Genomic DNA, 24,436 nt, shown 5'->3' on the forward strand with positions numbered 1-24,436 from the left:
ATTCTGCTCCTATATCTTGTGGTTTTATGGACATTTAAAGTAAAGTGATGTCAGCTGAAAGCAAATTTAATTGTAACTTCAAAAACAAACTGATTAAACAGTCGAGGAAATGGAATCTGCATGTCTGTAGAGAAAGAGCAGGGGCACAGCACTGACTGGATAATTTGTTCAAACAGCCAGCACAAGTGCAATGGGCCAAATGGCATACTGTCCCACAGGATTTCATGTTCCAATTAATTGCTGCACCTCTAGTAATAATAGTGCAATAAAAAATTATATCTGATCCATCTGATTGTACAACTTGAAACAAAATCAACACTTGAAAGCTGAAATCTATATGTCTCTGAAACATTGGAATATCACAACATTATATCTAGAGAAATGGCAATGTTCCCACTGTGCTTACCATCATGTGCTATAAATTAACAGGGCCCAACAGAAAAGTCTAGAATAAGTCCCCTCCCCAAATACATGAACTCACACCACCTAAAGTACCAATAACACACACAGGACTGTTTACTACTGGTGTCTAATCCAAGTACATGTTAAACTCTGAACACTATACAGAGTGCAACGATTAACCTTCAGAAGCAGCTACCTGCTGCCTAGTTAGCTGTTGATTTTGCAAGCTTTAATACTGCAATCTGCAAACCAACACTGATTGGTCAGTGATATTGAGACTAGCTGCCCTCAACAACCAAGCTGGTTGCTAATTAGCACTGAAATTTCAGAAATTTAGAGGGGAAAGTTTGTTGGCTCTGAATATCAATGCTCTTTGAGTGACCAACATGAGAGAGCAGCTCCTGCTGGACATGTTGTGATCTGTCTGGACTCAAGAGGAACTAATGAAATGTAATTAGATTTTACAATAAGATTCCAATAACCTGATATCTTATTGTTTGGAAACTCTAATAGTTCACTCATTAATACACTAACCCTTTGTTAGCTATGGACTTACTATTTGCAAATCTGTGTATTTGCATCGTTGGTCCTGTGTTATTGAGAGTGTAAGCTAGGTGTGGCATAAATTCAATTTTACAAGCTGAAATTCTCTGGATTCTGTTCCCACACTCCCTTTAAGTCAGTTCATTTCAGTTCCTCCTTCATTTTAAACTCAATCAATTCACTGGAATATTTATTACACTTGCAATACAATATGTTAAAAAATGAAATAAATGTGCATCGGAATAATACAAGTAACATCCAATAGTCCAGCACCATTGTAGTCGGATTATTGGAGTGAGATCTCTGCTTAAATGTAGCTCATCCTGGGATCGGATATTGTGCTAGAATCCCCTCATAAGTTCCCATCTGGAAACATTTCATCTTCCCACGTATTCTTGACAGAGGCATTAATCTTGTTCTGGAATATTCTTCAAGAACCCTTAAAGATCTGTCAGACTAACCTTGGAATAACAAAATACATCAAAGTTGCTGGTGAACGCAGCAGGCCAGGCAGCATCTATAGGAAGAGGCACAGTCGACGTTTCAGGCCGAGACTCTTCGTCAGGACTAACTGAAGGAAGAGTGAGCTTTCAAATCCCTTACTCACTCTTCCTTCAGTTAGTCCTGACGAAGGGTCTCGGCCTGAAACGTCGACTGCGCCTCTTCCTATAGATGCTGCCTGGCCTGCTGCGTTCACCAGCAACTTTGATGTATGTTGCTTGAATTTCCAGCATCTGCAGAATTCCTGTTGTTTGGAATAACAAAACATCATTTGACTGTGAAAGCATCAGAGGAGTCACTAGTTAGCAATTTGGAGTGTTTATGCAGCTGATTGTTTTTTTTCTACCTGTGGTGTAAGTGTTAGTTTTGGCTATGCTAACATGGCATAAACAAGTTCAAGTTTTCTTGTTGGTTTGCAAAGGAGTAATTTCTTTAGCCGGAGGGTGGTGAATCTGTGGAATTTATTGCCACAGACAGCAATGGAGGCTGGTCATTGGGTATATATAAAGTGGAGGTTGAAAGGTTCTTGCTTAGTAACGGCATCAAAGGTTACAGAGAGAAGGCAGGAGAATGTGGTTGAGCAGGTAAGTAAATCAGCCATTGATCAAATGGCAGACAGATTCAATGGGCTGAATGGCCTAATTCTGCTCCTAAGTCCTCTGGTCTAATATTACAGCATTAAGGCATTGGAGAATATTACACTTGGAGAATATAACAGCCAAGTTAAACTACAGAATGAAGGAGAGAAGTATGGAAGGGAGAATGAGTGGAAAGAGGGTGATGGGTTTGAGTGGAGAGGAGAATACAGAGGGGGAATGTTGGGTTGGAGGAAGAACGGGGGAGAGAAATATATGGAGCATGTAGAGTAAGAGGTGGGCAGAGTGAATGAAGGAAAGAACAGTGGTGGATAGGTGAGTGGAGGAAAGGTGAAGAGAGGGTGGGATGGAAGGTAGTGAGTGATGGGTGACTGAGCAGAGGAATGGCTGAGCAGAGGGTTGAGGGGAAACAGACTGACACTGTTGTGAACTCGAGAAAAAGCCCTTTCTGTGTGGGGGCTCAGGCAAAACGTGAGACTGAAATTAAAGGTGTGGAGGCTGAGAGCAAGCTTGGATCCTATTCTGGATGAGCAGGGGTTTATTTATTCACTGTCTCCACCTCCATCAGTATGGCCACAGTCATTGCCCATTACAAGTGAACTGATTTCAGAATGTAGTTGCTGTGGGACCACAGCTTGGTTGAGACTTGGGTAAAGGCAGGAAACTTTCTTAAGGACAACACTGAATCAGTTGGAATTTTAAGAGAATCCAACAGCTTCATGATCACTTTTTCCCATTCCAGCTTCATACTTCCTAATTTTTCAATTAAGCAGTATTTAATTCTGTAGCAATGGTAGCATCTAAAATCACACCTCTGAGTTATCAGTGGAGAAACTGAACCACTACTCAGCCAGGCCCATTTCTACCTGCAAAACTGAGTCTTGGCCCCCTTCTTAATGCACCTGTGACTCTGGGAGAAGACCACCTTGAAATTTTTTGCCTAGATTTGATGAATTTGATGGCCCTGATTGTTAGGGCCTTGTCTCAGTAACGAGGCACTGGAGAGGAAAAAGGTTGTATTCAGAATACAATAATATCTATGGAAAATCTAATGTGTATTAACTGTAACTCGATGTATCTCCTTCCAGAGACCTGCTCGCCTTAGAGTTGCTGATTTAATGTATCGACAAGTTCCTATCATTTGTGCTTGGGGGTAAGTCTGCCTGCAGATCTAAGGTTGATGAGACCTGATATGTGGAAGTGAATCTACCTAACAAGGGAATCTTTTACTTAGATGCTAAATCACTTGTGCATGGTTGCATGTGCTAGCCCTGGGTTAGTACAAATACTGGATCTGGATAGTCAGTGGGTCCATTAATAGTCCATGGAATCAAATACAAACTCAGAATGCATTTACTCTGGCAATAAGTACATGTGTCATATGTACTCAGTAGCTACATCGTACAGATACGTGGCCAAGGACATGTCCCATCTGTACTGAGCACTGGCTGATGACAATCTGTATGGATGAATGACAAGTGTGTGTCACACTTGGGCTGACAACACAGCTAGTTCTCGGAGCATCCAGAGCAAATGTCATGTTAGTACTTGTATTATTTACGGCATATTGATACCTAGCTCGTACTTTCACATCTACATTCACATGTCAAAAGCATGTAAGGGCTGTAGATATGGCAAGGGCATGCATCATCACTACTGACACAATATACACATGCAATACGTACTGAAATACTGCTAGCACTCGCAATACCTTCATTGATACATACATGCAACAGTGGTAGTGACACACTGCACAAACAACGTTTGTGTTCTGACAAGGTGAGTGCGCACATCCATGCACGTTGAGCAGGTACGTGTAACCACTGTACAGAGAGAGAGCTAGTACCTCGAAAACCAATTTCCCCCGGGATCAATAAAGTATGACTATGACTATGACTATCTTTACAGACGTGGTTAGTACATGCAACATCTGCTCCAATGCAAAGCAAGCACATGCAACATCAACAGTAATATGGCTCCACGTCTTGTACCAACGCACCACTATTCCATGCAGTGTACTGTACTAACCCACAGCAATTTCTCCCAGTCTTTGTACAACAGCCAGAAAGCACATATGACATTTCTGCTGATGCATAGCAAATACATGCAAGACCTACACATAGATATGGCTCATTACTGCCAGTAGTGCACTGACAGGTCTAATGCATGCACCATTCATACTAACACATGGCTAGTACGTGTAATGTTTGTATGTTTGTATTAACACACAATAAGTGGATACAACATCTTTTCAGAGCTAAGGCATGCAAATCACATGCTAAATATTTGGCTACTACTAGCCATATCCATATTGATAAGTGATTTTCACATGCAATTACCATTTGACATAAGCTTGATATGGACAACATCTGTACTGATGTGGCTTCTATATCCAGCATCTTTGCTGGGACATAATATCTATATGGAATGTCTGTGTGGACATTAATACCACAGAAGACACCAGCAAGCGCATGCATTTGTACTAACATATGCATTTAATACAGCATTAGTCTTCCTGAGTCTATATTTATGAGCCTATGCAGGTCTAGCCTATAAAGTAGTTGTACTGAATCAGGGCTGAGAAACATATTGCTTGTGCTAGAAGTCTATTTGACATTTGTGCTGAATGTGCTGACAGATAATGTGCAGAGCCTATACCACTGGCAATAATATGACAGTATATTGTATCTCTTTATGCAGGCGGAGCATATAATGCAGTTTTGCTGAAACAGGATCAGCATATATATCAGTAGGTACAGTTCAGTATATAGATAAGAGGTTACTACATACAATGCCTGTATTGTTATAAGGCTGGAATATATGGATTATCTGTGCTTTTATAGGGATAGTTTTTGTGTTACTTGTACTGATGGAGAAAAATATAATATACTTATGTATTATTTGTGCTGACTCAAGAGGTATATGTGTTGCCTGAGCTGATACAAGCCAGGTTTATTAAAATGCATTCTCAATGTTACCTGCTTTGAGACAGGTCCGAGACCAGTGCCTACACCGCTGAAGATCCATACTGCTTACACTATTTGAATTGGTTATATACCAGTGAAGATCATTGTCAAATCGATCTAGTCATGGGTTGTTTGCCCCAGTAACGACTGATGATTAATCGTTGCACCACTTACTGTTTCACTTTATATTACAAATGCATTTTGAGCTGAGCTTCCTTTCTCAATCCACCTTAGAGTTCGGATTCGGGAGTGTCTGCTGATAGGTAGCCAACCCCGTATCGTCCATTGGCAGCAGTCATTTCCATTGGCGAGATGCTATCTGGTCCATTATAGGAGCGATGAGTGGGCATCGGTGAAGGCGTCTCACTGGGGACCTTGCTCAGGATGAACCTGGTCTCGTCATGGTCGTCCAAGTTGGATATGTCTTTCATCATTCGACCTCGTTTGTATGAAACAGACAAAGTATTGGACCCATCAGAAACAAGATGAAAGTGGCGGGCAATGAAGACAATGGGAATGGGAAGAACTCCCACTACAATCAGTGCAATGGTCATTCCCAGGGCCCACCCTGGGAATATCAGGAACTTCTCCGTAGCCTAGATATAGAAAAATAAAAGCTAATTATATTTATCATTGTTCTTAGTAGATGGGTTATTTCATTAATTTGGCTTATGTCCAGGGACCTTAATAGCTTGTGAGCCCACCAACAGATGCTACACAAGGAATTTCACTCACACATGGACTGATAAATAGAATTTTTCCTTTAAAATCATAATCAGATGGTGTCTTGCACACTTGCATACCCCTGGACTCATAGGCATGCACAGTCATTCAGCATTTACGCTCACACAGAAGGTGCATGCAATAAGACTTTACAATCACTAGTGCCCCCATTCACTAATTCCCCCATTCAAAGACCCCTTATATTCACTGACCTTCTCCATACCAATGGACCCTCTACATTCCAATACCATTACATTCACTCAATATCTTCACTCTGTGCCTTTTTATACTCCCTAACCCTTTACACACAGATTACGCCCCCCCCCGATGCTCACTATTCCAATACCCACAGCCCCACCTCACTCAGATAATAAATATACTTTATATCCTCACCTGCTGAGCCCTCACACTTACAAACCTCACTGACACCCCCACACTCACACTGACTGGTATGTTGCACTAAAGTTCTAAGTAAATTTATTATCAAAGTATATAAATGTCACCAAATACTACCCTGCCGTACATTTTCTTGCAGACATCCACAGCAGAACAAGCAAATACAGTAGAAGCAATGAAAAACAACACACAAAAATTGACAAACAGCCAAAGTGCAAAAGAAGACATCTTGTGCAAATACTGAGAACTTGAACTGTAAAGTCATTGAAAGTGTTCGTCACCGAGCCCCACAATTCACACCATAAATGGAAATCCCTACATTCAGACTCATACTCACTGACCCTCTATATCGATCGACCCTGAGAAATCAAGGGTATAATCTTTGCCCTTTCTCTTCTTTTATTAAGACAGATACAACAAGTCACATCCATGTGACTATCAACCCACCCCTTGTTCAATAATCTTACTGTTGAAATATTCTTTTACCTCCTCCATTATCCAGGCATTGTATCCTGGTGGAGTAATGCCCATCTGAATAATGCTGGCCACCATCAGGATAGCCATGGCCAGAGGAGAGATGTACTTCCAGGTGTAGTAATAATAGCTGTACGGAGTGAAGCCCAGCATTTCTGTTAACTCCTGCATGAACCTGGAAAGGAGGATCAACATGTGTAATACCCTCAATGTCTGGATTCCTCTGCTTTTCCTCTGTTCACTTCCAAACACATCACTCTGACTATGCAGAGTTTAACAATACAGAACAACATAAATCTGGGCATTATTTTCAGAATGTTTAATTCTAACAGAGTTGTCCCTGCAGTCTAGGGATTAAACGTGCATAAAACAGCTTCTGATGTACTTGTGCGGGCTGCCACAGTGTGGCTTAAAGGAAAACCTCCCAATGCAGATCTTGGCCTGTTGCTAGGCACCCAATTCAATTACAACGCACACAGTATACTGGAGGATCTCAGCAGATCAGGCAGCATCTATACAGGAAAATAAATGGTCAACATTTTGGGCCAAGACCCTTCACATTTACAGGTTCACTTCCAAAGTTCAGGATAGGTTCAGTGCTTATCCCACTTTTCTCTCTACACCCATGACTGAGTGACTAGACACAGCTCAAACACCATCGATAAATTCGCCAATGACACAACTACGGTTGGCAAAACTTCAGGTGGTGACGAGCAGGCACACAGGAGTGAGCTAGCTCAGCTGATTGAGTGATGTCGCAACAACAACCCTGCACTCAACGTCAGTAAGATCATCAAATTGATAGTAAACTTCAGGAAGTTGAAGCACACACCAGACTTAATCAAGGGATCAGCAGTGGAAAGGGTGGGCAGTTTTAAGTCCCTGGGTGTTAACATCTCTGAAGATCTATCTTGGGCTAAATATATTAATAGAATTACAAAGAAGGTACAATGGAGGCTATGTTTCATTAGGAGTTTGAGGAGATTTGGTATGTCACCAAAGACTCCAGCAAATTTTTACACACGTACCACGTAGAACATTCTAACTGGTTGCATCACCATCTGGTATGGAGGGGTCACTGCACAGGATCGGAAAAAGGCTGCACAAATCCTTGCAAATTCAGCCAGCTCCATCATGGACACTAGCCTACCCAGCAATGAGAAAATCTTCAAAAGACGATGCCTCAAGTAAGCAGGATCCATCATTAGGAACCCCGATCACTTGAGACGTGCCCTCCTCTCAGTGCTACCATCAAGGAGGAGGTACAGGAGCCTGAAAACACAAACTCAATACTTTAGTGAATAGCTTTTTCTGATTTCTGAAGGACAATGAACTCATGTACACTACCTCACAATTATTTTGCTCTCTTTTTGCATTACTTAATTTAATTTTATATATCTATTTCTTATTATAATTTACGTTGTATACCGTAGCCACAAAACATGCCCCTTTCTCATTGCTGCCAGCAGGAAGGAGGTACAGGAGCCTGAAGGCACACACTCAACAATTCATGAACAGCTTCTTCCCCTCTGCCATCCAAGTTCTGAATGGACATTGAACTCATGAACACCACCTCACTACTTTTTTGCACTACTTATTTATCTATTATGTAGTCAAATACCAATGATATTAAACCAGATTCTGATTTGCACTCCCCCAACTTCCCGACCCCGTACTGATTCTCAACCATGCTTACAATTCTTGCCTAGTTGAATACCCACCCACTGCACTTACTGATCTCCAACCAGAAATTCTAGGCTTACTCTCCACCCCTACAACCGATATTCAGGAACGGACCTTTGGCCATTCTGGTGCATGACTCTTCCATCAGACCCTCCCCGTAACTTTACAGTGTTACTGTGAGAATGATGTAATGGTCTTTTGGAGGTCACCTGATGTAATTTTCCCGCCGATGTGAGGTCATGTGATGACATGTTGACCACGGGTATAAAAGGGAAGACCGCTGGTGACGCAGTTAGTTTTCCAGTTAGAGTGTCAATGAGATACTCCGCTCCGCTGCTTATTTGCATTATGACGCAGTTTTGATTTTAAACGGAGTTTTATGTTCTAATGTAAGGTACAGAAATCTGAGTTGGCAGTTTGACCAATCGCTGCCAGGTTTGTTAATGTATCTTTTCAGTAACATTGGAGAGTGAAGACGGGACCCTGAAGGAGACGTTCAACGGGTTTGGAAAGGATCGGCCATTATCGAATTTGTTCAAGAAAGTGATCTGCATGAGACAGCCTCTGCTAAAAGTGGCAGAAAGGCTGTGCAGGATCTATTCTACAGAGGAAGGTCAGTGCCTTTAAAACTGTTTTATTTCCATTGTGGTGAATTCTGTGGACAAGGCAGGATCCGACTGGGAGTGGCAGTGACGCCATGTCTTCGAGGAATTCGTTACGTCATGAAAGTCTCTCCTAATTGACTGTATAAATCTCTTCGACTTTAAAATTTGGACTTTACCATTCGAGAAACTGTGTTTGAATTTATCGCTTTAAGAACTAGTACTGAGTAGCGGTTTACTGAATGGTCGCATAGCCGTTTACTTCTGGTTAAGGTTTTCATTTTTTTTCATTGTTTATCAGGGTTTAATAACTGTTTGTTTGTTTATAAATCCTGACTTGATATATTCATTGTTGCCGATCACGTGACAACAGAACCAGCCTCTTCCCATACTCACCACGTTTACTTTGAGAACTCTGCGTTTACTTGGCGGATGAAAGAAAGGCCTCACTTCAAGCAATAGCTTATGATCAGGATTGACACTGACACACTGCACAGCAGCTGTTTATCGATCTCTCTGCAGGTATTGAGGAAAATCTAGGAGGGGCCTTAAACACAGGCCTGAAACAATGCTCTTAAAATATTGCAGTAGGACTGTTAAGCTTCTCCTCTCCAGGGCTGGCTGATGCCATGGGCTGGGAACTGCTCTTCCAGCTCTGCAGCTGACAGGTGAACTGGGCTAAACATCACCATTTCAACTCTAATGTCTCTTGCAAAATTATGGGAAAACTACACCCTGGAACTAAGGGTACAACTGACAGAATAATGCAGTATTGAGGAAGATGTACTCTGTCAGAGCTATGGTACTCAGGGTGTGCTGTGCCTTCAGAGAGGCAGCGCAGCACCGTCACGGTTCTAACTGAGAGATGCAGTGTCAGTGGGGCCAGTCCCAAGGTACAGCTCTGCTGTCAGAACCAGAATCAGAATCAGGTTTAATATCATTGGCATATGTTGTGGAATTTGTTGTCTTTGCAGCTGCAGCGCATTGTAATACATAATTTAAAAATTGTGAATTACAGTAAGTGTGTATATGTATTTTTTAAGTAAGTAGCGCTAAAAAAAAGTAGTGAGTTAGTGTTCGTGGGTTCAATGTTGTTTCAAAAATCTGATGGCAGAGGGGAAGAAGCTGTTCCTGAATTGTTGAGTGTGTGCCTTCAGGCTCCCGTTCCTCCTTTCTGATGGTGGCAATGAGAAGGCGGCTTGTCTTGGGTGATGGGGGTCCTGAATGATGGAAGCCACCTTTTTGAGGCATCGCTCCTTGAAGATTCCTGGATGCTGCGGAGGCTAGTGCTCATAATAGAGCTGACTGAGTTCACAACTTTCTGTAGCTTCTTTCAATCCTGTGCAGTTGCCCCACCCTTGCACCTTGCACCACACACAAGCACACACACACACACACACACACACACACAGTGATGATGCAGCCAGCTAGACTGCTCCTCATGGTACATCTGTTTAAATTTGCGTGTCTTTGGTGACGTCAAACTCCTAAACCAGTGAGTTATTTGTTATGTCCCCCCTCTCGCTGTGAAATGGAGACATTACTTTCTCCCTTATTAGGGAGAGAGAAAGCCTGTGGTACGTCAAATACCAGGGGAACGAGTAGTCTTTGGGGTACTGGAAGTCCTTGTCTTTGCTGTTGCTTTGCTGCACGCTTGGGTGCTCTGTGGTGAGTGCCAATTCCTCTTTTTTTTTGCTTGTGGGGGGAGTGGGGATTGTTGCTTGCTGCCGCTTACAGGAGGGGAGCTGGGGGGGGGACTTTGGGGTTCTAACATTTAACTGTCATTCATTCTTTGGGGGCATTCCTCTGTTTTCGTGGATGGTTGCGAAGGAAAAGCATTTCAGGATGTATGTTGTATACACTTCTCTGACATTAAATGTACCTTTGAAACCTTTGAAGCTAATAAAATATAGTTCATCTATATATGCTAATGCATATAGTATGAAATATAGTTCATTACTATATGCTATGCACTAATGCTGTGAGGCTTTCTTTGTAACTGCATCAAGGGAAACGTTAATGCTATGCCTTCGATGCAGTTAATGCTATTGGAGAGCTAAGTTCTGAGGGACAAATACACTAATGAAGGGGCCGTTGAAAGTAGTAATGCTGAGGAAGAGTGGCATTATTAAAGGGGAAACAATAAGGTAGAATGCTTGCCAAAAGGGTAGAGCAAAGGAGATATAGGAGAACTCAAGTGGGTTATCCTCTAGATACTGTAAGATATAAACTAAAACCTAGTCGCATGTTAAAGGATCCATTACACATTCTTAAAGGGCTATGGAGAGCACTTAGTTGATCTGGGCAACATTTATCCCTCAATAAGGTCATTTATCTCAATATTCCATGTGAAATCTTGTTGTTTAGTATATAGCTGTCTGTATGATCTGGAAACACAGAGTAAATACCCTCCAAAACACACAGAATGATGGACGAGCTCAGTAAGTCATGCAGCCTCTATGGAGGGGAGTAGACATTTTGGATTGAGCCTCTTTTTCAGGTCTCCTCCATAGATGCTGCCCGACTTCCTGAGTTCTTCCAACATTGTGTGTCTGTTTGCCCAAGATTACCAGCACCTGCAGTACATCTTGTGTAAATGATCTCCAGAAGTAATTGACTGGTTGTGAAATGACTTAACATACACTAAGCACATGATAATCTATTTGTGAATGTGAGCCATTTAACAGTGGAAGGATACAACCCCTGTAAGCGTTGAAGACAAGGATTTGAAGGCACTTACTTTTTTGTCCCATAAATCCAAGATACAGATATATTTTCCAAAATAACCACAATAGTGAGGGGCAGTGTGGCAGAGTAATCATCAAACATTGTGACAAAGTAGTTCCCAGAACGCTGGACGAAGATGAGTCCGATTGAGAAAGCAACTGTCGTGCAACCGACTGTGGGAAAAGCACAAACACATCCAAAGCATTGAGATTGGAAATCAAGTTCTATCTGAAATTCACCCTGAAGCCTAGAATAAAAGTTTTCAGAATGTGGAAAGGCAATCAGCCCAAGCATTATACACCTTTTTTGGTAAAGTAACCGTCCAGTGGTCTTTGTCCCTACAGATCTTCTCGCCAGAAGGAGACTCATTTCATGAGATGCAGATATGATAACCTGAACACGAGTTAGGAGCAGACTTGCTTAGCCTGCTTTACCTTTTAATAAGATCAGTGCTGATTTTTTTCCTACCTTAACTCTAGCTGTGATCTTTAACTTTAGCTTCCATCCATTTACTTATCAAATAAGGCAATAAGTCATAGGAACAGAATTGGGCCATTCAGCCCATCGAGTCTGCTCTGCCATTCCATTATGGCTGATTTATTATCCCTCTCAACACCACTCTCCTGCCTTCTCTCTGTAACCTTTGACAACTTTACTCATCAAGTCCCTATCAAGCTCAGCTTTAAATATACCCAATGACCCGGCCTCCACAGCTGCCTGTGGTAATGAATTCCACAGATTCACCACCCTCTGGTGAAAGAAATTCCTCCTCATCTCTGTTATAAATATCTATCTATGTGCCTTAAAATTAATCAAAGACTCTGCTTCCACAGCCTTTGAGGAACAGGGAATACAAGAGAGGTCTCTTAATGCCCTATGTAATTGAAACATGGCCTCCCTATTTTTGTATTCAATTTTCTCCCAATAAATAACATTGTTAGCTTCACTAATTACTTGAACTACAAATATATTAGCCTTTGCAAATAATGCATGAGTACACCCAGAAGCCCTTCAGTTCAGATGTTTGCTGTCACTCATCATTCAATCAATAGGCTTCTTTTGAATTTTTCCTGTCGAATGGACAATATTTCCCATATTATACTCTACTTTCCAGAACTTTGCAGACTCCCTTGAACTGTATCTATCTCTTTATAATTGCATTATGCCCCTCTCTCAACTTACCTCTCCATCTACCATAGTTTCATCAGTAAATTTTGCAGCCATGCCTTAGAACCTTCATCCAGACACTTGTGTGATTTATAAACACTTGGGACTGCAGCATCAGTATCACTGGTGCATACTTGCTCCATCTTTCCCTTTTTTTTTGGCGTGTGCCTGTATGCGTGCGAGTCTGCGCGTCCGTGTGTGCGTGCGTCCCTGATGATGTCCCTCCCATGGCCTTCACAAGGTGCGGAGCGAGAGAGAGAGAGACTGTGTGACGCGCCACCCCTCACACAGACACCTTTGCAGTATTCTCCCTCCACCTTACGAGGTCGAGTTGTGATCTCGACACTCAACCCGGCACAGATGGAAAGCGTACTCGGGAGCGGACCCGACTAGTTTCGAACCCGGGAACCTCCGCTCCTGAGATTTTAGCTCCTTATTATTCTATTCTATCCTGCTCTTAGACATTAATGAGACCTTAGCTTCAGTCACTAATGAATTCAGTCTAAAAACCCTTTGCAAAGCAATAATTTCTCCTACCTTATTGAAGTCAACTCATCCTGCACCTAGGTTTGGGTGTGTATGATATTATTGCTGCCATTTGTCAATTTTATGAATGTAAATCTTCACCAAAATACATAAGCAGAAACTGAATAGATCAGACATGACTTCAGTTGTAGGCAGTATTGAAATGCAGAAACTTACTTGTTAAAAGCTCTTTGCGAACTTTAAATGTGTCAACAATTGGCGACATGATTCCTTCCATTGTTCCCATCATGCTGCCCAGTCCAAGATTAATGAGCATCAGGAAGAAGAGTACGGACCAGAAGGGGGAAGCTGGGAAATGGGTCATTGCCTCTGTGAAGGCAATAAATGCCAAGCCTGTTCCCTGTACCGACTGCAAGAGATCAGAAAGATCAAGTGAATGGTAGCAAAGGTATTATTGTTGCAGGTCCAACCGCAAATCAGTCAACTGCGACATCAGTGAGATTTCAATAAAGTATCTCAAATCTTCAGCCTAGTTCCTACTGTGGAAATAATTGGTGAGTTGTATGTAAATTAGGTTCAGAATTATCCTTGTTTGATAAAGTAAACTTTTCTGTTTACATGCCCTGAAGTTCTTTCACATATCTTTAATCAGATTTGCCCCAACTTTGTTGTGGGTATTGAGGGTAGAGAGCTCTTTAGGGAGCGCTGTCTCAGAAAGGCAGCGTCCATTATTAAAGACCTCCAGCACCCAGGGCATACCCTTTTCTCACTGTTACCATCAGGTGGGAGATACAGAAGCCTGAAGGCACACACTCAGGATCAGCTTCTTCCCCTCTGCCATCCGATTCCTGAATGGACTTTGAAGCTTTGGACACTACCTCACTTTTTTAATATACAGTATGTCTGTTTTTGCACATTTTTAATAATCTATTCAATATATGTAATTCATTTACTTGTTTATTTATTATGTTTTATTTTATTTATCATTTTTCTCTCTCTGCCAGATTATGTATTGCATTGAACTGCTGATGCTAAGTTAACAAATTTCACGTCAAATGCTGGTGATAATAAACCTGATTCCGATTCTGGTCTCAAAGAGGTCCAGCTAATCCCTGTATTATGGATTTCATGTTTTCTTATGTAAACTTCTGTCGGCTGTCAGTTCTATGGGATCCCTGAAACCCACAACACTGATATCATTAAGGAAGCTGACCAGCCAATCACAGTGAAGAAAGCAAACCAGCAAGCAATTATCGCTTTTTGTTAACTGACTTAACATCATTCTGAGGAAATAAACAAACAAAATGAATAAAGGGAAGTATCATAAATAAGCGTTAATTGGAATTTATTAATATTGTTTGAAGTAGGTATATTACTTCAAAACAAATATCTGAGGAAACAAAAACAATTATAAAGGTACTTCCTTAGGATTAAACAGGTGCAACGTGAAATGTATGGATTAAAACACCATTAAAATCTAAATGACACCTTATTCATCGTTATTTTTTTCACAGTATCTTACAGTGAGAACAGTGTATCAATTGGTTAATTTCCATCTTCCACTGATTATACCAGGGAAGACATCTACAAAGTACTTTGTGTGTGGAGCAGTGAATCACTGAGAGAAACTTTTGGATCTGCTTAACCATTTTAGGCAAGAGAAGACCTTCAGCCCATCTAGAGACCCATTTACTCTCCACCCCTCCCAACTACAGTATTCCTTCAGCATTTTAGCACTCTTTTCCATATCATTCCCTCCAATTCCTCCAGCCATCCAGTCTATGATTTTCTCTTCAATCGGTGCAGATATATTCAGAAACACAGGAGATTCTGCAGATGCTGAAAATTCAGTGCAACACATGTAAACTCGAGAAACCCAGCAAGTCAGGCAGGAGAGAGATAATCCTTGCTAGTTTGTGGTGTCGCAGAACAACCTTGAGTTCAATGTCAGTAAGACCAAAGAGCTGATTGTGGATTTGAGAAAGGATAAGACGAGGGAACATGACCCAATCCTTATAGAAGGATCAGAAGTGGAGAGAGTGAGCAATTTCAGGTTCCTGGGTGGAATATCTCTGAGGATCTAACCTGGTGCCAACAAATTGATGCAGCTATAAAGAAGGCAAGACTGCGGCTATACTTCATTAGGAATTTGGGGAGATTTGGTTTGTTACCTAAAACACTTGAAAACCTCTGCAAATGAAACATGGAGAGCATTCTGACAGGCTGCATCACTGTCTGGTATGGGGGTGGGGTCTTCTGCACGGAGTCAAAAGAAAGTTGCAAAATTAGTCAGCTCCATCACGTCTTGGACAGCCTCCATAGTATCCAAGACATCTTCAAGGAGCGGTGCCTCAGAAAGGACCCCCATCGCCCAGAACATGCCCTCTTCTCATTGTTACTGTTGGGAAGGAGGTACAGAAGCCTAAAGGCAGACACTCAGCAATTCTGGAACAGCTTCTTCCCCTCTGCCATCTGATTTCTAAATGGACACTGAACCCATGTACCTCACTACTTTTTATTTCTATTTTTGCACTACCTATTTAATATATACACACACACTTACTGTAATTGATTTATTGTTTTTTCTATATTATCATGTATTGCATTGTACTGCTGCCACTAATTTAACAAGTTTCACAACATATGTCGATAATATTAAACCTGATTCTGATCTTTGGAAATGAATAAACTGTCCACATTTCAGGCCAAGATGCTTATTCGGGATCTGAAGAAGAGTCCCACCATGAAAAGTCTACTGTTTATTCATTTCTGCAGACATAGCCTATTTTCCCCCTATTCTCTGTATTCCCTTGATGTATTTTAAGTAATTCCGTATCCCAGTTGCTGACCAAAATCAGTGGAGATCTTGATGCACCTACACGCTTAATTCATGTTAATCAGTCCAATACCCCATTAGTGGGGAACTTCTAGTTTTCTAGTTTATTTAGTTGCCGTTAATTTATCAGTATAAACCATTGTATGGATTCTGTACATTTCGGGTAAACTTACTTGGTGCCCACAGCAGATACTGTAATGCTGGGAGGCATGGCTGGGCACAAGTGAGTATAGTATGCAATATGACTGGGCATAGGGGAGTAGATGGTGCATGCTAGTACAGAGTAAACAGAAGTAGTGTGACAGGGCATAGCTATATGGATATGATGGGCTAAATATAGAATCAGTGCAAGCATAGCGCAGCTTGGTCTATACAGTGACATGGATAATGCAGGATGTGAAAGACAGGGTGCAGCACAAAAGCCAATAGTGGGAATAGTGTCAATGTGTCAGGACGTAGATTGGAATAATGCAAGAAGTGATGTGACAGTTTGAGACATGAAAGGACAAGGATAAAAATACTGTAAAATGTAAATTATCACTGGTAGGAATAGGACCAGGTATGACCATGGCAGTGTTGGGAAAAACTACAGAGAGGGGAGACTGCCTTTTTATCGCTGGTGAAATCACTCTGCCTACGGAGAGGGAAAAATCTGCCGCTGTGCCCGGGGAATGTAATCCAGGTTTTCTGTGTTCTGGATATGGACTTGGACTATAGATTTTTTTTTCAGTCTTACAGCTTTTTTTTATTCTGTGTTTTTTGTCCAATATTCCTCGTTTTTTTGTATTGGGGGAGGGGGAATTGGGAGTTGATGTTCCATTTTTGTTCCTTTTTTGTGCAGGGAGGAGGCATTTGGGGGTTGATGATTGCACCGCCATTCTTTTCTTTCTTGGTTTCGTGGCTATCTGGAGAAGAAGAATTTCGGAGTTGTATCCTTTGATAATAATTGGAGTTTTGAACCTTTGAATTAAAGGGGTAAATAACACAGGTAAGGAAAGCACAGAATGGGCAGGGGTTGGGTGGCCAAGAATGGTGACAATGGAAACAGCAAGAAACGTGGGCTGTTTATTCATCTCCATAGATGCTGCCTGACCTGCTGATTTCCTCCAGCATTTTGTGTGTGTGTGTTGCTCTGGATTTTCAGACAAGTAGTGCACCCATGTGAAATACAAAGACCTGAGAGGGAAATTACAGGTAAATCATTCATAACCCATCCAAAACAACTGATTCCCACCAGCCACTTAATTAAGTAATGTTTCTAAAAAAAAACTTTATTGAATGTGCCAATCCTGCAGGGACTTTTAATCAGTAACACTGAAGTCTTATTCTGGAGTCAGTGTTCAAAACTGACATGAAGCATCAATCTCTTTCTTTGGTGACAGGAGGGGGAAGAGAGATATTAATGCAGAGATGACATGAACGAAAATGAAGTGCTTTCAGCAGGTGTGTTGTGAATAAGCAATTGAGTCAATCCCACTGAGAGATGAGGTCCTTGTTCATTAATGTTTTTTAAAAGGCCTGTGCGGTTCAATGTCATGAATACTGTAACTAAAAGTCAATGGTTTGGAGATAGCTGCTGCTGTTTCATGAGGCGCTCGGCCTCAAACAGGACAGGCTTTCAGGAACTTCACTCAAACTGCTTCCCCTCTGTGACCCTCTACATGCTGAAGTCTAATAGATGAAAATCAAAACTGAAATTGATATTCCTTGTGCTTCTTAATCTGCTGCTGTTGTCTTAGGCTGTGCAAGTTCTGAGAGTATATGACAGACTGTTTACATTATAGGCACTGTAGGCTGTCTGAGAAGGCAGTCTCCTGCCAGAGGAACCAGCTATGCCTTTAGGTCAATATTTTCTTTTCCGCTCTGAATTTACAGCAACGCACTGTTCAGCAGTTTCATTTTGAAAACGATAAATGTATGAAAGATAAAACTCTCCCTCAAAACATGAAAGATCAGTTGTTTTAGTAAAAAAAATTGGAAATCTGTACATCAAATTTCATAACAAATGTAAAACATTAAATCTCCAGGTTTTTCAGTATACTCACAGAAAAATGAATCATCTCTTTACTTCCTTCACTGTTTCAGCATCCTATGAAATAGATACTTGTGTCAGTCTCACCTTATCCAGCTCATCCTCCAGCTGACATGTGTCCAGCCCTAATTCCTTGAAATGGTCCTCCTTCACTGTCTTTATGACACTGTACATTTCTGCATAATCAGAAGCTGTGAGATGTGAGAAATTGATGTGTGGTGGAATCAGATCATGGCTCAGGACTTTGGAGTTCAGGTATCCAATAATCTTTTCAGAATTCCTGCCAAAGGAGAAAGAAAAATCCAGGATACTTCTTGCAGACTCAAGCACAGAACAACAACTGCATTGAAAAAAGCACAGAGTTCAAATCTCAAGCATCAATGAGATATTTAACCACAAATATAAATTGGCTATGCTATTACAATTATATAGGACCTTACTGGGACTAAACCTGGAGTATTGTGTGCAATTTTTATCTCCTTACCAAAGAAATCTAGGTGTTCTTGTACATCAGTCACTGAAAGCAAGCATGCAGTTACAGCAGGCAGTGAAGAAAGCTAATGGCATGCTGGCCTTCATAAAAAGGGGAATTGAGTATAGGACCAAAGAGGTCCTTCTGCAGCTGTACAGGGCCCTGGTGAGACCACACCTGGGGTACTGTGTGCAGTTTTGGTCTCCAAATTTGAGGAAAGACATTCTTGCTATTGAGGGAGTGCAGCGTAGGTTCACAAGATTAATTCCCAGGATGGTGGGACTGTCATATGTTGAAAGATTGGAGCAACTGGGCTTGTATACACTGGATTTTAGAAGGATGAGAGGGGATCTGATTGAAACATGTAAGATTATTAAGGAATTGGACACGCTGGAGGCAGGAAGCATGTTCCCGCTGATGGGTGAGTTCAGAACCACAGGCCACAGTTTAAAAATAAGGGGTAGGCCATTTAGAACGGAGTTGAGGAAAAACTTTTTTACCCAGAGAGTGGTGGATATGTGGAATGCTCTGCCCCAGAAGGCAGTGGAGGCCAAGTCTCTGGATGTTTTCAAGAAAGAGATGGATTGAGCTCTTAAAGATAGCAGAATCTAAGGTTATAGGGATAAGGCAGGAACTGGATACTGATTGTGGATGATCAGCCATGATCACAGTGAATGGCGGTGCTGGCTCGAAGAGCCGAATGGCCTACTCCTGCACCTATTGTCTATTGTCTATTAAGAAAGCTTAGCTTTATTCGTCACAGGTACTTTGAAACATACAGTGATATGCTCCAAATCAAATCAGCGAGTATTAGTGCTGAGCAACCCACAAGAGTTACCACACACCTGGCACCAACAGAGCATGCCCACAGCTCTCTAACCCTAACCGTACACCTTTGGAATGTAGAAGGAAACCAGAGCACCCGGAGGATACCCACGCGGTAACTGGGAGACCGTATGAACTCCATACAGGAATAGGAATTGACACCTGATTGGTGGCTGGTGCTGTAAAGCGATGCGTTAACCGTTACGCTACCCAGCTGACCCTCTGTGGTAAGGATATACCTACCATAGAGGGAGCATAAAATAGGCTCCCCAGATTAACTCCTGGGATGAAAGGGCTGCCAAATGGGGTGGAGCAATGGTGCAGCTTCTGGGGTTGCTGCCTTGCAGTTTCAGCAGCCCAGGTTTCATCTGGATCTTGTGTTTGAGCATGTGGGGTTTGTACGTTCTACATGAAATCCCCTCAAGTGCTTTGGTTTCCTCCCATATCTACAAAAATGTGCAGGTTGGTAGTTTGATTGCCCATGGTAAATTCCCCCTGCTATGCACGTGATAGAATCTGGGGGAGTTGGTGGAAAATGGATGAATGGGAGAGCTTAATGTATGACATTATTTCCATGGGTACAACTGATCTCCTTCATCAAAGAATATCCATGATATATCTATACATCACAGCAGAATGAGAGGAGATTTTAGTAAAACTTCCAAAATTCTGACAAAATGAGATAAACTAGATCCAGGACTGGGGTTCCCATGAACCCCTCAGTTCACTGTAGAGATCCATGGCATGAAAATAGGTTAGGCATCTCTGATCTAGGAAAAGGGGTAAGACATTTAGGACTAAGAAGAGAAAAGCTTCTTCACTCAGTCAATTGCAAAGCTGTGGAATTCTATAGCGCAGAAGGTTATGGAGATCAAGCCACTAAACATAGTTAAGACATAGATTTCTCAATAAGTAAAGGGATCAAGGGGCTGTAGCGAGAGACCAGGAGTGTGGCATTATGACAAAGGGTTAGCCATAATCATACTGAATAGTGGAAAGGGCTGAATGATCTGTTACTTGCCCGCTTCTTTACAGATGAGTTAGCTTCATTATATCGTACTCTCTTTACATTTAACACATCCCATAATTGCAACAAGCCCAGTCAGAGAATACAGAAGAGACACAAGACTGATGTTGCAATTAGGTGCAAGAAAAACAAGCTGCTGGAGGAATTCAATGGACTGAGCAGCATCTGTGGAGAAAAAGGAATTGTCGACATTTCGTGTGCAGGGTCTCAACCAAATGCATCGACAGTTCCTCACCCCTCCACACCCCCCATTTCCACACGTGCTGTTCAACTCCCAACCTGTGTCCTCAAAAAAGAACACAATCCCTTTAATTAATCAGAACAAACTCTGGCATCTAATTGTCTTTTTTTTTGTCCTGAGTTCTGATGTAATGAGCTTTTAGAACTTCATGGCATTTAGAATCTCCAAGAAGACTTTAATGATTTATTTAAGGGCTTTTAGAATGCTGAATGTCACAAACACAGGAAAATACAATAAATGACAATGGATTTACACATTCACAGATGGCAGGAGCCTGCACAGTGTCACCTCGCACAAACCATTACACAATAAAGCTACTTTTAAATTCTATTAGAATTAATACAAAAATTAGCAAAATTCTCCATCATAATACCTGGATCCAAAATACAAAAGCCACTTCTTTATGGTATGCTGCTGCTGTAGCCCATCCACTTCAAGGTTTGACATATTGTGCGTTCAGAGATGCTCTTCTGCATACTGCTGTTGTATCACACTCTCCTCTGACTTCTCTCATGAGTAAGGTATTTACACCCACAGAACCACCACTCAGTGGATGTTTTTTTTTGTTTTTTCACCATTCTCTGTCAACCCTAGAAACTGTTGTGCATGAAAATCCTAGGAGATCAGCAGTTTCTGAGAGACTCAATCCACCCATCCGGCGCCAACAATTATTTCACAGTCAAAGTCACTTAGGTCACATATCTTCCCTATTCCAGCATTTGGCCTGAACAACAACTGAACCTCTTGACCATGCCTGCATGCTTTTATGCATTGAGTTACTGGCAAATGATTGATTAGACATTTGTATTAATGAGCAGGTGTACATGTGTACCTAATAAAGTGGCCACAGAGTGTAGATCACATACAGACAGATGTCCAGTTTAAATTGGCATGATGGTCACTATAGACATTGTGAGCCAAAAAGCCTGCCCCTAAGCTTTACTGTTCCGATGAACTGCATTCAGTTCCTGGCACCGTGCTTTAGAAAATATGTCATGGGAGTTGTGCAGGGAAGAGCTTTGAAACAGTACCAGAAATAACGGGTTTCAGATATGTAGAGACAGGAGAAGCTGGTATTGCCTTCCCTTGAACACAGAAGAGTATGAGAAGATTTTGTTGTGGCATTCAAAACCATGAAGTGAATTGATATGAGAAATAGCTCCCATGGCTAGAAGGTATTTGTAACCAGAGGACATCAATTTAAGAAAATTAAATATATATCAAGAGGTAATTAGAACGCAGAAAATTTACATATCACGCTGATCTGGAAAGCACTGTGTAAAAAATTGGTAGAGGCATATTCAGTAGTGACTTCCAAAAAAGGAATAGACGGCGACTGCAAAAAGGAAACACTTATCGGGCTTCAAAAACAGCAGAGAATTTAGATCAGATCTGCAGGATATCAAACTTCATGTCAGTACACTATACTTCATAAAACTACCCTCACTGGCCACCTTATTTGGTACAGCTCCACACCTACTTGTTATTGTAAAAACCTAATCAGCCAATCATGTGGCAGTAACTCAAAGCATAACAGCACGCAGACATTGTCAAAAGATTCAATTGCTGTTCAGACCAAATATTAGAATGGGGAAGAAAAATGATCCAAGTGACTCTGGCCATTAGCCTCGGACAGACTAGTTTGAGTACCTCAGAAATTACTGATCTCCTAGGATTTTCAGCATAAATCTCTAGATTACAGAGAATGGTGCGAAAAACAAAAAAAAAGCACCCAATGAGTGGTAGTTCTGTGGGTGAAAATGCCTTGTTAATGAAAGAAGTCAGAGGAGAAGGGCCAGGCTGGTTCAAATTGACAGGAAAGTGACAGTAACTCAAATAACAAGCAATACAACAATGATGTGCAAGCTTCAGGATACATTTGCAGAGCTGGTTGGTAGGAGAACTGGGGGAGGGGAAGGTACAGTGAATGGGGAATGGGGGTTATCGAGACCACACCAGGGACTGAGAATACTGAGCTGGCACAAGTAAGTGGTATGTAGTAGATTGGTGAGACACATGTAAGTCTTAAAGTATAGAAGGAGGTCATTCAGTCCACAAATGCCATGGCAGGTCCAGGTAGAGTGTTGGGATAGGTCCCATTCACCCACTCTTTCACCATGGCAACAGTTATTACCCTTCAACAATTAGGCTCCCGAACCAGCAGGGATAATTACATTCACCTCAACTCTGAAATGATTCCACAACCTATAAACTCACTTTCAAGGACTCTACAACTCGTGTTCTCAGTAATTTTTATTTCTTTTCTTTACTTTATTTGCGAAGTTTGTCATCTTTTGCACATTGGTTGTTTGTCAGTCTTTCTTTGGGTGTCGTTTCTCATTGATTCTACTGAACTTCTTTGTTCTAATGTGAATGCCTGAAAGAAAATGTATCTCAAGGTACTATATGGTGCCCAACACATACTTTGTTAATAAATTTATTTTGAACTTTGATAGCCCTCCAAATTATTTCTCCTCAGGTGTTCATTCAATTTATGCATTAAAGTCACGATTACGTTCCCTTCATATGTGCAGGCAGTGAGAGCTAAATGTCAACTGTGCGTCTTTTGTCCCAAATATCAAATCTCCTGTTCACATCACTAAACCATCTGCTAATGGAAACATCTTGCCTCTGCTCGCCCTATCTAAAGCAGTTATGGGAATGTGGAACTTGTTACCAGCTGGAATGGAGGAAGGAAACAAAGCAAGGGCAGCCTGTGTAAACACATGGCGCAGAAAGGCAATGGATATCTTGTTTAGTGTCATGAACAACGCTTGTTGTAGATAAACACCAGAACAGAGCTTCTGAAGTGAATGGTTCCTATGATTTGGGTGCTGTGCAGCTGAGGTCAGAAATGACGAGTGCAGGAGCTTTTACTGCTCTTACAATGGAGAAAAAGAGTGAATATGCAGTGTGCAAACACACAGGAATAAAGGCAAAAAACACCACATATGCAAGGGAGAGGAAAGAAAAGCAGTTTCCTGAATGTTAATTATTTTGTGATAAGAAGGCATGATGTGTTAAACCATATTGGTTCCGGTTCCCAACCTTTTTTATGCCATGGATCAATACCATTAACCAAAGGGTCCGTGGACCCCGAATCTAATGAGATCCAGGAATAAGGTGAATCCTGGAAGCACATTCTCCCATTTCTTTTGGGGAGGGGATTAAGATATTCTCTCACATTTCAGTACACATAATATTCCATGAAACTGAGACAAACTTACATTATGACACATTTCTCATTCATCACATTGGCTTTGAACCCTAGGACCGCAAACACCACAAGTGTTGCCAGAACAGAGGTGAAGAAATTAATGAAAGCCACAAGGGCTGCATCAAAATGGCAGTTGTTGTCTTTCTTGTTGTAACTGGAGAAGGCGATGACTCCCCCAAACCCAAGACCAAGAGCAAAGAAGACCTGTGTAGCTGCTTCCCTCCATACCTGCGGTTCCATCATCTTCTCCAACTGAAACGACAAATTAATAATATACCAATCATCACCATCATTATGTGCCAAGTCATATGATGTGGGCAATCATGGTCTTTTGACCATGATTGTCCTTGGCTAATTTTTCTACATAAGTAGTTTCCCATTGCCTTCTTCTAGGCTGCGTGTTTACAGGACAGGTGACCCCAGCCATTATCTATAATCTTCAGAATTTGTCTGCCTGCTGTCAGTGGTCGTATAACCAGGACTCAGTGGTATGTACCCGCTGTTCATGTGGCCATTCACC

General features: G+C 41.5%; 1 protein-coding gene across 1 annotated transcript in view; it reads right to left on the reverse strand.

Moving 5' to 3' along the window:
* Positions 1 to 1,616: 1,616 nt before the first annotated feature.
* slc6a17 (solute carrier family 6 member 17) overlaps positions 1,617 to 24,436 on the reverse strand; it is a 66,155-nt gene continuing 43,335 nt past the window's right edge. Inside the window, exons 7-12 of the mRNA XM_063065475.1 lie at positions 23,927 to 24,168; positions 18,222 to 18,414; positions 13,483 to 13,675; positions 11,627 to 11,786; positions 6,614 to 6,776; positions 1,617 to 5,604 (exon numbers count right to left, since the gene is read on the reverse strand). Coding sequence (XP_062921545.1) covers positions 5,239 to 5,604; positions 6,614 to 6,776; positions 11,627 to 11,786; positions 13,483 to 13,675; positions 18,222 to 18,414; positions 23,927 to 24,168 — 1,317 coding nt within the window. The 3' untranslated portion in view covers positions 1,617 to 5,238. The remainder of the gene's footprint in view (positions 5,605 to 6,613; positions 6,777 to 11,626; positions 11,787 to 13,482; positions 13,676 to 18,221; positions 18,415 to 23,926; positions 24,169 to 24,436) is intronic.

This window comes from Mobula hypostoma, chromosome 13, assembly GCF_963921235.1.
Source record: "Mobula hypostoma chromosome 13, sMobHyp1.1, whole genome shotgun sequence".
In the NCBI taxonomy this organism is placed as follows: Eukaryota; Metazoa; Chordata; class Chondrichthyes; order Myliobatiformes; family Myliobatidae; genus Mobula; species Mobula hypostoma.